Here is a 16,954-nt window from a genome sequence, read left to right on the forward strand (position 1 = left end):
CCCAGGTTCTATGTTCCCAGGTTCTATGTTCCCAGGGTCCTATGTTCCCCGGGTCCTATGTTCTCCGGGTCTTGTGTTTCCTGGGTCCTATGTTCCCTGGGTCCTATTTCTCCTGAGTCCTATGTTCCCTGAGTCCTATGTTCCCCAGGTTCTATGTTCCCTGAGTCCTATGTTCCCCAGGTTCTATGTTCCCTGAGTCCTATTTTCCTCGGGTCATATGTTCCCTGCTTTGTCCCCCAAAAGCTCCTTTGTTCCCTGGTCGGTTATTTTTCCCAAAATCAGTGCCGACTTCCCGGCAAATAGGCCAATGTAGACCCTAACACTACTCGTTAACCCTGAACCTAACCCCTACCCCTTTCCCCAAAAAGGGTTCTATGTTAGGGATGACCCCCTTGGATGCTGTAGCCAAGAGGTTTTGAGAATGGTAACACACGGATAGTGGAAGGGGCGCGAGGGATAAACTGGAACTGGCTGCTACAAGATTCAGATGATTTCAAAGCATTTTGTGATTCATTTATCTGGAAAAATCATGAGAAGATTTCCCTACACAGAAAACAAAGGACCAACAACGTAGTTAGTGAACCCAGAGTTTATTAAAAGAGTGTTATAAAGACTCACCTACTGGCCCCTGCACCAGCTCCTCTCATAGTAAAGTTGATTCAAGTGGATTAGCAAAGTCAATCCCAAAGGAAGGAGCCCATTGGTGCTTTGTTTTCTGTGTAGGGACTCTCCTCATGCTGCTGCAGAGGTTTGTGTTATTTTGAGCAGTATTAGTGGTTAAAAAAGACGTTTGAATGCCTTCACCGTACTGCCCCGAGCTAATCAGTTTTAGCCGCATTCGGCTGTAATGAATGTTTTTTTGCCACAAATGCACCTGATCGTCGTCGAACAGCAGACAAACTCTGGTTGTCTCTGGTTTCTCGTGAACCGTGTAAGCGATTCGATCCAGCAGACAGTTTAATGTGGTTCTCCACAGTAATCTGGCTCTGGTGTGAATGGTGACAGTGTCAGAGCGGCCGCTGCAGACTTCAGATCTGCTGTGAAGGATAGGATTACAACTCATCAGCACACACACACACACACACACACACACACACACACGCACACACACACACACACTTACACAGACAGACACACAAACACACGCGCACACACACACGCACACAATCACACACACACACACACACATACACACATACTGCACGAATACACACACACACATACACAGACACACACACACATACACACATACTGCACGAATACACACACACACATACACAGACACACACACACATACACAGACACACACACACATACACACACACACACAGGAAACACACGCTTTCAGTCTCAATCTTTTATTCATAGTTCTTTTTTCATACTTTTTAAATTATTCCCTTTCTATAAGTTTCTCCTATTTTGTCTTTCACTTTCCTTTCTTCCCTCTATCTTTTCTTTTTGGTCCTTCCTTTCTTTTATCCATCTTTCTTTCTTCCTTCATTCAGTGCTTCTTCCCTAACCCTTTTCTTTTTCCTTCTTTCTTTTTTCTTTCCTTGTCTACCTCTCCCTTCTGGTCCCCCCCCCCCTCTCTCTCTCTCTCACTCTGTCTCACTCTACCTCACTCCACCTCTCTGTCTCTCTCTCTCTCTCTCTTTCTGTCTGTCTCTCTCTTTTCTTTTCGCTCAGTGAGTCGCAGTAAATCCTATTGTGATGCTAAACTGATTTTTCGGAAGAGAGAGAGAGAGAGAGAGAGAGAGAGAGAGAGAGAGAGAGAGAGAGAGAGAGAGAGAGAGAGAGAGAGAGAGAGAGAGAGCGAGAGAGAGAGACAGAGAGAGACAGAGAGAGAGAGAGAGGGAGAGAGAGAGAGAGGGAGAGAGAGAGAGTTTGGGTTTGTGTGGGAGCAGCTTTAATCTGAAGTGACCTTCGTTCATCTTGAAGTTTCATGACTCTCTCCTCTCCTCAGTAAAGTGTTGCGCCTTCTCCGCAGACTCCAGCGGGTGCTTTCGGCTGTTGGTGGAGCGTGTTTACCGGAGAATCAGCCGCTCTCTGCGCCTCAGGAATGCACTTTGCAGGAAACTCAGCTCGGTGCTCGGACACCTCCTTCTGTGCTGCTTCTTACACAGGACTTATAAATGAATGAAGGAAATGCGCTCGTGAGAGAGAGAGGGTTTTCTGCAGTCCGGTACCCCCCTCCTCAGTCCGCCGGGCCGCAGCCGGGCTGAGGGAGGACACAGGAGCCCGGAGTGAGCGCTCCCTGGCCGGGCATGGAGAACGGCGGCCGGGCGGGTCTCCAACAGTCGGCGGGCGGAGGAGGAGGAGGTGGCGGAGGCGGCTGGGTGCTGGTGGAGGCCCGGCTGCAGGGAGGGGCACCGTGGGGCTTCACCCTGCAGGGCGGCCTGGAGCACAGAGAGCCGCTCATCATCTCCAAGGTACGAGGCTGCGTCATGTAACCTAATGTGTGTTCCACATGGATATTTTCACCGGGACATGCCCATCCTGCCAGGCTGCAGTACACCACTGGGGCCGGTTCCGCCTAGTCAAACTATCTGTTTTTGTTTTTATTATTAGGGTAATCTACAAGACTAATGTTTGTTTAGAATATGTGTCAGTGTTTAAAGTTAGAATTCCCTCAACACTACTCTAATACAAATAAAAGTCATGCATCTTTATTTTTAGCCTGCTCCTGTAAAAGTCCCAGTGCTCATCAAAAGTACCCAATTTAATAGCCGCAATATTCTGACCAATATTTAAAGGGTACGCCAGCCATTTGAGTTTTTCCCTTCCTTTAAAGGGAAATTCTGGAGGAAAATCCTCCCATGGTCTTTTTCGACACATGAACACATCAAATAAGCAAACGAGAAAGTTTTTTTTGTACATGAACTATTAATGGAGAAATCCAGGAGAGTCGCTAACAGACGGACGTAGCTAACACCGATTAACTTGGGGCATTAAAACGTCTTTCTTAACCACTAATTCTGCTCAAAATAACAGCAAACCTCTGCAGCAGCATGAGAAGAGTCCCTACACAGAAAACATAGCACCAATGGGCTCCTTCCTTTGGGATTGACTTTGGTAATCCACTTGAATGGACTTTACTATGAGAGGAGCTGGTACAGGGGCCAGTAGGTAAGTCTTTAAAACACTCTTTTAATAAACTCTGGGTTCACTAACTACGTTGTTGGTGCTTTGTTTTCTGTGTCAGGACTCTTCTCATGCTGCTGCAGGGGTTTGCTGTTATTTTGAGCAGTATTAGTGGTTAAAAAAGACGTTTGAATGCCTTCACTGTACTGCCCCGAGCTAATCAGAGTTAGCCACGTCCAGCTGTTAGCAACCCTCCTGGATTTCTCCATTAATAGTTCATATACAAAAAAAAATAATGTTAGCTTTGTGAGTGATTCATTTTTAGATTGGCGTTCATTAAATTAGATATTTTTGAAAAGTGTTTTCTTGCTGGTGCTTCCTCCATCTGCTGCTAACGTCGTTAAACTGGGATAAATACACGTTAATTATTAAAGTTAGCTAAAGGCAAGTTTATCTTACAGGTTTATTGTTGGCGACCATGTAACAGTAATGTTACTACGTTATAAGCTTTAACCACTACACTGCGTTTGAGAGGCTGGAGGATTTTTATTTATTTAACATGAAGAGCTGCTGACATTAAACATCTCTTTTCTCAGAGTGTCCTGAGACAGACAGCAGCACGACTGACAACGTTCCTGACAAACAGAATGAGCAGCCAATATAAAATACAGGACTATAATACAATACAAATGTAACAAATAACAAGTAATAAAGCAAATATACATCAAAATCGAGCATTATCGTGAATATATCATGTAGAATATCTACATCCAGCTGTGTCTGCCTCCAAGTTATTTAAAATATCTTTCAAATCCTCCAGTGAGAGCAGGACCTGGTGTTTCAGGTGTGTCTGTAATTAGTTCTTTCTTTACACTAGATTATAAACTGTCATTAGCTTTGTACAATACAGTTGCACTTCCACTCTATTTTATTATTTATTTAAACCATAAGAGACTTGATTAGGACTTTAGGATTAGAACTGCATCCCTCAGAGACTTGAGACTAGACCTGGACTTCCCCTCAGAGACTTGAGACTAGACCTGCACTTCCCCTCAGTGACTTGAGACTAGACCTGGACTTCCCCTCAGAGACTTGAGACTAGACCTGGACTTCCCCTCAGAGACTTGAGACTAGACCTGGACTTCCCCTCAGAGACTTGAGACTAGACCTGGACTTCCCCTCAGTGACTTGAGACTAGACCTGCACTTCCCCTCAGTGACTTGAGACTAGACCTGCACTTCCCCTCAGTGACTTGAGACTAGACCTGCACTTCCCCTCAGTGACTTGAGACTAGACCTGCACTTCCCCTCAGTGACTTGAGACTAGACCTGCACTTCCCCTCAGTGACTTGAGACTAGACCTGCACTTCCCCTCAGAGACTTGAGACTTGACTTGGACTTACGTAAAGTGACTTGTGACCATCTCTGCTGTCCAGTCAGAGCCATATATTGTGTAATTGATTCTTTCAGTTTTTATTAATTCAATCCCAGTCGATGGAACACTCACAAGATGTAACTGAAATAACACTGTCCCTTTAAAATCTTTCAGAAAATGATGTAAGTGCATTGAATCGTATTGTTGGCTGAATATCGTGATACATATCATATCGTGAGCTTCATGATTTCAAACTTTTAAGGTGACACACTTAAAACAATAATGTGGTTTGGAGTGTAACTGAAAGAGTCTTACTTCTGTTTACAATTGTCATTCAACTAAAAATAACACAATGCGATCAGCTAACAAAAGATTTTTCATCTAAACTCTCATGACATACAAAGAGTAATGTTCCTGATCAACAAGTCTCAATAATACAGTCTCCTCTGTTGTATTATAGATTTCTTCCCCCTTTTAACCTGTAATTAACCTTATCCCTAATCCCAACCAGTCACCTCTGTGACACCTAACCATAAACATAATAAAGACTGAGGCTACATTCACACCAAATCAGGCGTTGTGGCGATTAGCACAGACAGGGCTTCCTGGAAAACCTGGAAATCTCGAGACTAGTGTTCCACTCATGGAAACACCTGGAACTAGATAAAAATGACTGAGTAGCCTGAAAATAATCGATTGTTTTAAATTGTTCTTTTGGCTCTCACTCAGATCGCCTCTGTAAACCTAGGTGCGTCCACGGTGTGACACTTCAAAGCCGGTTTACCAGACACAAAGCAGAACACACCCTTTTCTATCTGGAAAAATGGATGGTTGCCGAATAATTATTTTAACTCTTTAAGCTTGTTCAGACATCATTCTGATAATAATGTGAGTTATAGCCACAAATATGGCACCTAAAACCTAAAACATGCAGGACAGTGGCCCTCCAGGACTGGATTCCCCCCCCCCCCGTTGTAGGGGCTGGTACAGTGAGTATGTTAGTCCATAGTATTGTGCTGACGGGTGATTTGTAATGCTATAGTTCTAACTTATCTGAATAAGCTAAATATCTACTGTAATTAGGAAAGTGATCATTATTAATATTAATTAAACCCCTTTCTGTCCGTGGCCTCATTTTATTAAAATGCAAATCAGCAGGCTTGTGCTAGTTTGTGTGTGTGTGTGTGTGTGTGTGTGTGTATGTGGGTGTGTGTGTGTGTGTGTGTGTGTGTGTGTGTGTGGAGGAGAGGAGGGGAGGAGGTTATTCCGGGATGGAGGCCAAACTGTTGTAAAATAGGACAAGAATGTGAATTATGTGTTTTCCTGGGTGCTTTTGAACAGACTCATGCTTTTATTTTGTACTGTAATTAGATCAGTGTTTGCACCGTTCTCCACCTGCCTGATGTCTGGCAGTCTGTCAGTGTGACAGTGTCTCTCTCTTTCACCCTCTTTGTATTACTCAGCATAGCTTTTTTTTTCCGTCTTTCTCTTTTCTTGCTGTCCATTTCAGTCCCTGTCTCTTTTTGTTGTCTCTATCTCTCTGTTCATATTAAATCTAAAAAACACGGTGAAAACTAGAGTGCACACTTGTTTGCAGGTCATTTTTGTGAAGCTCTCGGTCCACACCGAATCTCTTCTTCTTCCTCCTCTTTTAGCCAACACAAACCTGAACAGTTAGTCCTCTCCAACACGTGTTAGCCGCTAGGACAGACAGCGTGGTTGCTCTGCCGTGCCTTAGCTGGTTAAACCTATTTTCTTCTGTTTCATCCTGCTCTCCATCATCACCTACGCCAGGGGTAGGCAATTCCGGTCCTGGAGAGCCACTGTCCTGCATGTTTTAGGTTCCTCTCTGCTCTAACACACCTGATTCTAATGATTTGCTCGTTATCAAGCAGCTGATTCTTGTCACAGTTTGATTATTGTTAGACTCAGGTGTGTTAGGGTGGGGAGAAACCTAAAACATGCAGGACAGTGGCTCTCCAGGACCGGAATTACCCACCCCTGATCTACGTAGTTTAAATACAGACACACTCTTTATTTACTCTCTAGATTTATATTTGATTAAACCGATGAGGCCTTTTTTCCAGCAAATGTAGAATAAAAAGAGATTTAGCACCCTCCGCCTGTTTATCATCACTGCACTACATTTCTTGTGGTTCTGAGCTGGGGTCAGAGGTCGCGGTGAATGATTCTGCTAATCCAGGCAGTTCAGTTCAGGTTAAACACTTTTAATGAGTCTTAATCTGAAGGTCTCATGACTGGCATCAAATTGGATGTGTGCACTTACACAGCCAGAGTTACACCTTTATAATGAAGGTGAACGGTTAAGCTGTAACCCAAACCCTCTGTTGTGAATATCTACTGCCTCTATTAGTTCAACTGTGATCTAATCTGCTTACCTTAGCTAAACCCAGAAGGTCCATTACACTTCTGAAAACTTGTAGCCGAGCTAGGGATGGGAGTTGATAAGGTTTTGATACCAATGCAAGTATTGATTCTGATGGTATTATAACACCACACTTTGGACCGTTTCTTCCTCTCTGCCGTGACACCTTCTTGTTACTCATTTCCACCAGTAAAGACGCATGAGTTTGACAACCAACAGAAAAACACCCAAGCGTTTATAAAAGGAAATTATCAGCTCCGAGGCATAGAATTTCGATTCCAATTTATTACCGGTTCTCAACTGGAACCAATTCTGGATTCCCATTCCTAACCCGACCTGAAAAGGATCCATGATGACCTTCACAGCGGACATATCTCTAAAAAATAAATAAAAACAAATCTGAACCCATAAAGACCAACAACAACTGGACAGCAGCCTGAACAGACTCCAGAAAAAAAAGTGTTAATCAGTGAATATCATGGACATAGAAAAAAGAATGGACGTCGGACGGGAAAAATGGCTCCCATTCATTCCTATAGAAAGCTGCTTAGTGGCGCAGGCTCCCTCTAGGGCGCTGCCATTTTTGGTTGTTTGTGAACGGACACACAATAGGTGTAGAAATATTCTCCTTCCCAAGTTCCAAGCACGGAACAACACGGAAAACAAGAGAAAAAACAGTGGACGCTTAAAAGCTTGAGCAGAACAGTTGTGTCTCCTTGAACTTGAACCTAAACTGCTGGAGGTGTTTCACTATGGCTCTTTTAAGCTACGGACCCTCCTTCTCCTGCCCATAACTCTATTTAGGGTAGGGTCTAAAATTATGACCACATACATTTTCTTTAGTAGAGTGTCTGAAGATAATTCTGAGTCTTTCGATTGGTATCCAAAAAAAAAATGAATGGGCGAATGTGATTCCGGGCACATGACCACCACTCAAACAGGTGAGGGCTGCAGGACCACGCTTTTCTGCTAAGCCCATGGTGGCACACGACGAGAGTGCCTGTCCTGGGGACCTGGGGAATATCTCTAGTAAGTCTGAAGCTAATGGTCGATGACGTCATCCAGTACTGAAATAACTGTGAAAGCCTCTGACTGATCCTTTCCAAACATCCACTGGACGGTCCACCTCAGCGTTGATTAATGTTTGTCTGTTGCAGATGGATCATAAAGATCTCTACAACGTTTTCTGTAGAACAGGGCCGCTAGTGTGACTGACTGGAACTGCTTGCAGAACACCAACACAAGCTGCGACTTTCTTTAAAGGACAGACACCATCTCTAACATGATGAAGGATGAACGTGCATTCATTCATTTTCTAAAAGTCGCACCCAACATGAAAGGGCCCCAACTATAATAAGACATTAAATTCATATACTGAACGGTATATACAATTTGTTATTTTGTTGTGAGTGCTGCAGATACCAGCAGTAGCTTTGGCTTTGGTTAGGAGACTACAAATTGATATCAGAATGCCTACATTGCATTCTCAATGTGAGTGTTTACCAGTCAATGACAGGATTGTGTTGACTCATAACTCATTTTTTTAATGTCTGTCTCTTGTGAGGGTTTACCATGCATCAAAGGTCCCAGAGTGTTTTCTCTGAGGGTGCGTCCACGCGATCGAAAACAACCGTTTTTTTCTCCGTCGTTCTTAAAAAGTTTTCCAACCACACGGCCTTGACTCAAGAAATATCTGCGTCCACAGGAAACCAATGAAACTCAACTCAAAACGCTGTAGTACACATGCCAGACCTGGATGTGGTGCTGTAACTGCCACAGAAATACACCAACAACAGAGAAGAAGAGACGGGGAGACGCTGTGGAGAATACAAACACCGGAGAGTTTCTCTCAAAATCTGGAGACTTCCCAAATCCTCCTCCATCCTAGAGAGAAATGTTTCCAATGTTTCTGGTGTTAGTGGAGACTTTGGTGCTGTTCTGGACTCAGGCGCCACTTTCTCACTAGATTTAGAGACTTTTTACACCTTCTTAGAAACTTTATTTATAAAAAGGGACTAGCGACCAATTTAGCTCCTTATTCAGAGCATCAGGGAAAAGGGAGAAATCTGTGGTCGGCCTAATTCATTCCCATGCATGTGGCTCAGAGTCCAGTTCAGTAAACAGTCTATGGGTCCGTCTCTCTCCTCTCACGCAGCAGCACTGTTGTTGTTGTTGTTGTTATGTGATGCCGCAGGGGTTACATGCCGGAGGTGGGGCAATGATGGCATCGTTTAACAAAGTATCCGGTTTCGCCACCTAGGCGACAACGCTATGGGGGGCGTTTTCAAATCTTCCCACTCTGGGACCTGGTTTCAAAAGAGACTGTTTTCAGGCTCTGATAACGCCGGCTTGGTGTGGATGGTCGGCCAAAAGCAGACTAAAGTTGTGCGGTTACAGAAAAACATGTCTTTGTGTGGACGGGCCCTTACCCACGCGGCCACAAGGACACCCTTGCCACTTTGCTTTTCTCAGTTCTTCTAGAGATTTTGATTATTTTTTTCTGAGAAAATACCTGAAATATTCACCTATATGTCAGGTGACATCAAAACAACCAATCTCTGGTCCGCCTCAAAGAGGTGGTCTTGAAATAATCTAAAAAGGAACTGCACATAACTCACATCCAAACCAAAGCCCTAACTTGTTTTGTAATGTCAGAAGTAGATATGGCTTGATTTTGAGTTGTCTATTCAAAATCAATTCACTAACAGAGTACTTTTTCTCGGCGGAGCCCCCCACTGATGTCTGAGGATATGTTCCCAAATCACACAGTCCTCATTGATTAGAGGAGGTATGTTGTTTCAGTCACGGTATGAACAGGCTGAGCCGCTTTGTTTGCATATCTCCGTCTGCAGGATAATGAATTTCAGCTGGAATACCAAAGCCAGCGACACACACACACATACACACACTTTCTCAAAGAGTTACTGAGTGATTCTGCGAGCCTTATTTGGGTATATTTATTCCTGAAAAAGGCAAACAGTGCAGGCATGTGCGCTGCTCTGCAGAGCCAAGCGATGGTTTACATTTTAACACACTGTTTTTCTTTCACAGCTCTGAGAGGATGTTTCATTTCCTTTATATCAGCACAGCTCATTAGACACATCTCACATTTGTGTTACCCAGCCACACATGTCAACAATGTAGATACTTCCCACCTTTGTCAGTGTCAGTGTGTTAATGAAATGTCATTGTGTTTGCTTTAATGCTTCCTTTCATTTATGTGTTTACACGGAGACGGCACATTATTATGTAAATGTTCCAGTGTTAGCTAGCTGACTAAGTTTCAAGTGCAGCCCTGGCGAGATGTTTTGAGCACCTACGGGCCACCGTACATAGGCGATGAAAGTCACTCAGCACATACAGTACATGAGCGTGAACACTGGGTTTGAAGACCCTTCAAATGTTGGAGCTGCAGTGTGTGGGCCGAAGCACATGATGCTTTTGTTGAGAAGTAACACATGTTGTAATTCAGAAGAGGGTCAGACACACCCTGTGAGAAATTCTTGGCAGTTGTTTTAACATTCAAAGAGTCCCAGATGGGCGGGGTTTATTGTTTCAGGACATTGCTAGATACCTTTGTCAATCATAGGAAAGTATGTGAAAACATTAGTCAAATAAAGGCACTTTGGGTTTTAGTTACTGTATTCTAAGACCTCACGATGAACCTGAACTTAGATCTGTGTAGTTACACAGGTTACTACAGGTTTCTGAAGGGGTGTTTGAGTTTACTGGTCAGATTCAGGTTCGTCTTTGTCAGTTATTGGAAACAGAAAATCTTCATTTGGGCAAAGACAGAGTGGACATTGGTGGGACAATCAGGTGACATCAAACAACCATTCTCTGGTCTGCCTCAAAGAGGTGGCTTGGCAATCTTGGAACCCCCTGGCTGACAACAACTTAGCCTCTGGGGGCATCAGATAATATTTTGGGCTTTATGGTGTAGCCTGCCGATATCTGCGACCAAGACTTCCTCTTCCAAGTGGCAATGTTTATGGCCTGAATAGCAACTTTAGATGCAAGAAAAAGAAAAAGCTAAATCCGCATCAGCTCCATGGCTGATTGGTTCCAAGATTGATTTCGACCAATTTGTTCTGCCTCTTTTGCTCTCCAAACAAACTGTTGACCTGCATGCAACCAAGGCGTGCTCAAATGTGATAACAACTCGGACTACTACGAAAACAAGATTACTTCCACTATCCAAATCTTGTCCCGTTGCCTACGGTTTCTACATTCCTATGCAGAATCTGTTTATAGAGATCACTCTTTTGGTGACTGGTGAAGTGGCAGGGGACAAACAAGCGACCCCCTTTGAATGGAAAATGTAAACAAGTCACCGTAGGACCTCATCAGAGCCAGCCGCCTTCTGCACGAACATCCAGAGCTTCTCCCTCGAAATGCCTGCATTATTTATTTCTATACTAGCCGTGATCACACTGATGACGCCATTGGATGTGATAGAAGCAGCGCAATTACATACAAAGTCAATAAACAGAGGCAAGATTCCTCACTTAACTTGCGTTACCCGCAACGTGATAGACGCGAAAATCGATTGATAATTGCATCCAACGTGCGAGTAGAAAATATTGAACTTTTAAGCTGATTTCTGTGGCGCTGTGGCACGTGAGCCAACCAGCGTTGAGATTGCGGTAAGCATCATAACATCTGGGGGATCATATCAATTAAACCAGACTGTTCCTATGGATATAATGTAATGGATATAACTCTGACCTGTGGATGGCCTTTAGGCATCAATTCTGCCAAAAATCCAAAAGAAGAAGAAACCGTCATTGCAGAGTGAAGCCATGAGCGTGTTTGGTCTGATCTACAGGAGAGCCGGGAGGCAGGTCAGCACTCTCTACAGCTACAGAGGTTAAATCACTGACGGCCTGATCTCACTGCAGCATTTTAAGAGCCACACACTTCCTCTGAGAGTTCAATTCTGTTCTTTTAAAGAATTCGGATCCCTGGTTAGCACTAGCATAACTTCCGACTGCATTATCAGTGTAGCCGCCGGCTGCTACCTAACTGCTTCGATGCCCCAAACGCGCAATTGGCAAGATGCTCCGAATAGGATCCAAATATGATCAAGCAGCATGTTACTCCTTTTTCTTGTGAGTTCATCGGTCGCGTGCAGTGTTATCACAGCTTTATGAGACGTTCAAACGCACGTTCAAACAGCAGCTGAGCCGAAACCATCACTTTAATTCTAGCTCCATCTTCTGAAACCCTCCAACAGAGCAGCTCCTGTTCATCATATTGTATATGTCTCCCTGCAGGAGATATTGTATACAGTAGCAGGTCCCCTTGTAACAAATACACACAAAACAAATACTTCTTATCTTGATTAAAATTTTGTACATTACAGTGTGTTGGCCAATTAAAATGGTACAAGAACACAAACCAGGAAGAATATCTAGTCTACTATTGTGCTACTATGTTGAACTCAACTCACAGTCAGAGCGAAGAGAAACACCTAGTTCTATCCTCAGCTGACCTGTCTGACTTCACTTAGCACTCAGTGACAGTCAGAGCCACAGCAGAAAACACATTTTATTATTCCACAATGAATTCATCCACCACACAACAAATGTGTGTGAGCTGGTGACGCTTGTGCAGAGACATTTAGACGACCAACTCAGGATTTGATTGAGCTTATCTTACAGAGAATAAGACTGCAAGACAATGTGACCTTAAAGAGGATCAAAACAATCACACACACACGCAGTGATAAACACACAGACGCAGACGTACACTCTGATACTGCTGCACATGCTGACAGGCTGCGTTGGCAGTACTGATAATGCAGTCGGTCGTGCAGATATAGCTGATATACAGTCTGTGTGTATGTGTGTGTATGTATGCATACGTGTGTGGGTGTGGGTGTGTACGTGTGTGTGTGTGTGCATACGTGTGTGTGTGTGTGCTTGTGTGTGTGTGTATGTGTATGTGTGTGTGTGTGTGTGTCAGACTGGGAGTTTCAGTTGAATAATCATCACTTTAGACAACAACAAAGTAGAATTGATGAGAAACTTACAGGAAACGTGTTTCTGTCATGATTATTATAGAAATAACTGCAACTGTAAAGCATTCTAAATTAGTTCACTGAATAATAACAAAGTAAAAGAAACTGACCCTTTGCTTTGCCCCACCGCTTAGACTTACCATAGAGAGAAAAGTAAACAGGCTTCTTAATTTCAAAAGACGGCCTTCAAGTTTACTGGTTGAAGGATTTTTTTTACACAAGCTAGCTATTTAAACTTTGTTTCCAGCTAGCCTGTGTAAAAAAACAAACAAACGCATGATGGCCACAGAGGAGATTCTTAAAGCCCCTGAACACCCACACGGGTGTTTTCAGTTCCGTGGTTGATTCAACCTCTTCTCTGGACTGTGGGTGTGTCTACTGTGAATGATTGACATCTTCTAGAGTCTCCTGTTAGCTTTGTTTCACCTGTTAAGGCAGGACAAAGTACACTATCATTCTTAGTGGTAGACAGACATTTATGACCTCATAAATTCCCATCAAACTCTCATCAAAGCCCTGTCCACCTTTGTGGGTGTTCAGAGGCTTTAAAGACAAATCTAATGGGTCCCAGGCAAAGGAGAGAGAGTCCTCACCAGTCCATGTTGAAGATGTGAAAATAAGTAACATGACTGATCTTGTTTATCAGTGTTGAGCTAGTTAGTCCTGGTATTTAAGCACAGCATGATAAAGAAAAATGTTATTTTAACTAATATTTCTTTCTAACATAATTCTGCTCAGGTGATTGGTATAGACAAATAAACTTGTTATGTTGTTCTTATTTTTCTAGTATTACCAATGTGTTTTGCAACAAGTTTTGCTGGGGCATTCTCAGAACTCATCACCTATAGTTTACCACTGTTTCCAAGTTGCTGTTTCTGATGTTGCCGTTACGACTTGCTGTTTGCTCATGGGGAAATAGTTGGGTCTCTGTAAATTAGAGAATTCTAGACCTACTCCCTAAGGATAGTGTCCTGAGATAGCTTTTGTCATCATTTTACTCTATAAATAAAAAGTAATTTGTGGGAAATGTTCTTTATCTCAAGAGGGAACCCACCTGGTTAGCTCAGAGTGCTAGCAATATGGATTATGGTACAAAATACTGTTTAGGTCTTTGCACTTATCTAACATCTATCATCGATCCAGTGTCTAGTTTGAAACAGCTATGTTGACATTATTAATATACTTGTACTCTCCAGAATGAGTGAGGTTATGTGCTCTTGTCCTACCAATATTCCTGGTAGGCTATATTTGCTAACGTTAACTGCTAAATGCTAAATTGTGTGAGGGGCTTTTGTGCTTTGTTGCCATTTTCTGTTTTGGGACTCTCAACAGAACTGCTAACATTAGCCTAAATACATTAAGCATCATGACATACTTTATGTTCCAGTCATTAATGTTTTTTTGGTTGTTTTTTTAAGTAGGCCTAACCTAAAATTATGATATACTAACTCATCGGAAGTAACACTAGGTCACTGTTGGTAATATAATCTAGTTATCCAGGTATGCTAACATTATGCTAAAGCTTACAATTTTACAAAAACTCTGTCTTCATTGTGTTATAATTGCTAAATGAACAGGTTTAATGGGTTTAGTGAATGGTCAATTTAATTTAAGACAGGCAGTAAAGCCCTCCTGTGAACAATATCTGGGTGTTGCCAATAATTAGGACAAATTTTAATAAAACAATTTACTCTACGCTTTTTGTTTATTTTTTTTATTTTTTCAACTTAAACTAGAACCCCACATAGAATTAAGGAGACAGACCGGATGTGAGAATGATGAAGCCACCAGGCAAACAGCCAAGACCTTCCACTTATCCCCACAGTGACCCCTCTACATAACACGCACATGTGCACCACAAGTTTTTCCTACCTACCAGAACAATAGAAACCCTGATAACGGCTTCCACAGTAAGTGTGACTCAACAAGTTTCATCACTGTGTTTCCAGTACAGAGACAGGTCCAGGACACGTTTAGCCTAGCTTAGCACAAACACTACAGGGAAGGGATGACTGCAGTATGAACCCAGGAGACCTCTGTGGTCACTCCATTCTTTATTTCATGAGCTTGGTGGTCTTCACCCGCTGACCTCTCCCTCACTTGCAGAATGTGTTTGGAGGTCAGGAGCTGACTGCATAATGAGATGTGCTTTACTCAATCATTAGTTAAATGCAAATTGCAGACGCAAAATAGTTGACCTTGGCAGTGATCATTTGTGCTATGCAGTTTCCTCTGACCTGAGGTGTTTGTGTTTGTGTCTGTGCAGGTAGAGGAGGGCGGTAAGGCAGACAGTTTGGAGCAGTCTCTGCATGCGGGGGATGAGATTATCATCATCAATGACGTGGAGCTGACTGGATACAGACAGGAGGCCATCGCTCTGGTCAAAGGATCGTACAAGACTCTGCAGCTCACTGTCCGCAGGTACAGACTCTGTGTGTGTGTGAGCGTGTGAATGTGTTGTGACTTTTGCACTGGTCTAAAACCAAGACCCAAACCCAGCATGTAAACGTGTCCATAAGGCACTTAAGTAAATCTGACTGGTGCTGTTGAAAACCAAAAAGCAAACCTGAAATCTGAAGCCATACTTTTGATTTACTGACTGTTGGCTGATTAGTTTGGCTATTTCAACTAAACCCATCGGGTCGAGGTTGTCAGAACTGGAGTGTGTGTGTGTGTGTGTGTGTGTGTGTGTGTGTGTGTGTGTGTGTGTGTGTGTGTGTGTGTGTGTGTGTGTGTGTGTGTGTGACAGAGAGAGAGGTTGAAGGGGAAATGTCTCTGGTTAATGGGTAATGTGGAGCAGGAAATTTAGCAACAAGGGGAATTTCTTTTTTGTGGCCCCTGGTTGACTCCACAGAAGTATACAGAGCCCTGCATACAGCGTTCGAGGCGGAGTCCTGTTCATCCCTATGAAAGCTGCTCAGTGGCACGATGACAAAAATGTTAAACGTCTTTGTCTAAAAATACCCAGGTGATCCTCACCACTTGCACACATAGAGTAGGCGCTTTAGAGCAGCGGTGGGATATTCCGGTCCTGGAGAGCCACTGTCCTCCATGTTTTAGGTTTCTCTCTGCTCTAACACACCTGATTCTAATGATGTGCTCGTTATCAAGCAGCTGAAGCCTTTCACAGTTTTGATCATTGCCATTGTAGACTCAGGTGTGTTGGAGCAGCGAGAAAGTTAAAGCATGCAGGACAGGACCGGATTTGCCAACCCCTGCCCTAGGGACTTCTGCTGTCCGGGGCGGCTACTTTTGGTTGAGCACTAACTTGAACGGGGATTTAAATTATTTATTCCTGCAGCTTCTAAGGCTTTCCAAATGTTATCGGACTGAATTAATCAAATTCCAACATTGACATGAGTCATTTCACTGGGGTTATGATACTTCATATCTCTTTTGCCATGTAAGTCAATGGAAAAAAGTATTTCATGGCATCACATTCGACCATTTGGCCACTATGTCAAATTGTCTTCAAAGGTCAGCACACTTCCTGGGGCCTGGTTGACTCGTTTTCTGTAACCAATGTAGCATGAGAGCATGCTGGAGTGTCGGTTGTAACTGCAAAACCTCATCGAAGTGCGTGGTAAGTCGGTTAGCCCACTGCAATGGTATCGGTACACAGAAAAATGGCTGCTGCTCTAACCATCATGCTATGTTGATTTGAATGGGAACATCCTTTCCACTCAGTCTATCTCTATGGCCAGAGTAATCTGTAACCGGTCAAGATTGTGCTGTACATCCTGGTTCATAGTCCAAATCAGAGCTGGTTGTCTGGAACAAGCACAGGCACTGGCAGGCAAACACTGTTCATTAACTGTTATCTGGCACCATTACCAGTGCTGCCGTTTTTTATTTTAACAGTGACCACAGTGACCGCAAATGTATTAAAGTCCTTCGAAACTCACTTTTTTCTATATGTACTAGTGAGGCTGTAAACAGAGCAGTATGTTGAATCAGTTCTGTCAATCGGTAATGTTCTTTGTCAAAATGAACTGGTTGATCAGGTAGATTTATTTCCTCGTAGCTGTGAGACAGTTAAGCAGTTTTCACATATGAACCCCGGACAATGTCAGGAGAATCAGGTCCAGTGA

The 16,954-nt window shown here is 43.2% G+C and overlaps 1 protein-coding gene across 2 annotated transcripts in view; it reads left to right on the plus strand.

Annotated features, from left to right (window-relative positions):
- The first annotated feature begins 1,844 nt into the window (after positions 1 to 1,844).
- Positions 1,845 to 16,954, plus strand: part of shroom3 (shroom family member 3) — an 82,160-nt gene continuing 67,050 nt past the window's right edge. For both annotated transcript variants that reach the window (XM_083929749.1, XM_083929750.1), the window contains exons 1-2: positions 1,845 to 2,429; positions 15,130 to 15,284. In XM_083929749.1, the coding sequence (XP_083785875.1) occupies positions 2,265 to 2,429; positions 15,130 to 15,284 (320 nt within the window). In that variant the 5' untranslated portion in view covers positions 1,845 to 2,264. The remainder of the gene's footprint in view (positions 2,430 to 15,129; positions 15,285 to 16,954) is intronic.

Source organism: Echiichthys vipera, assembly GCF_963691815.1.
Source record: "Echiichthys vipera genome assembly, chromosome: 16".
Taxonomy (NCBI): domain Eukaryota; kingdom Metazoa; phylum Chordata; class Actinopteri; order Perciformes; family Trachinidae; genus Echiichthys; species Echiichthys vipera.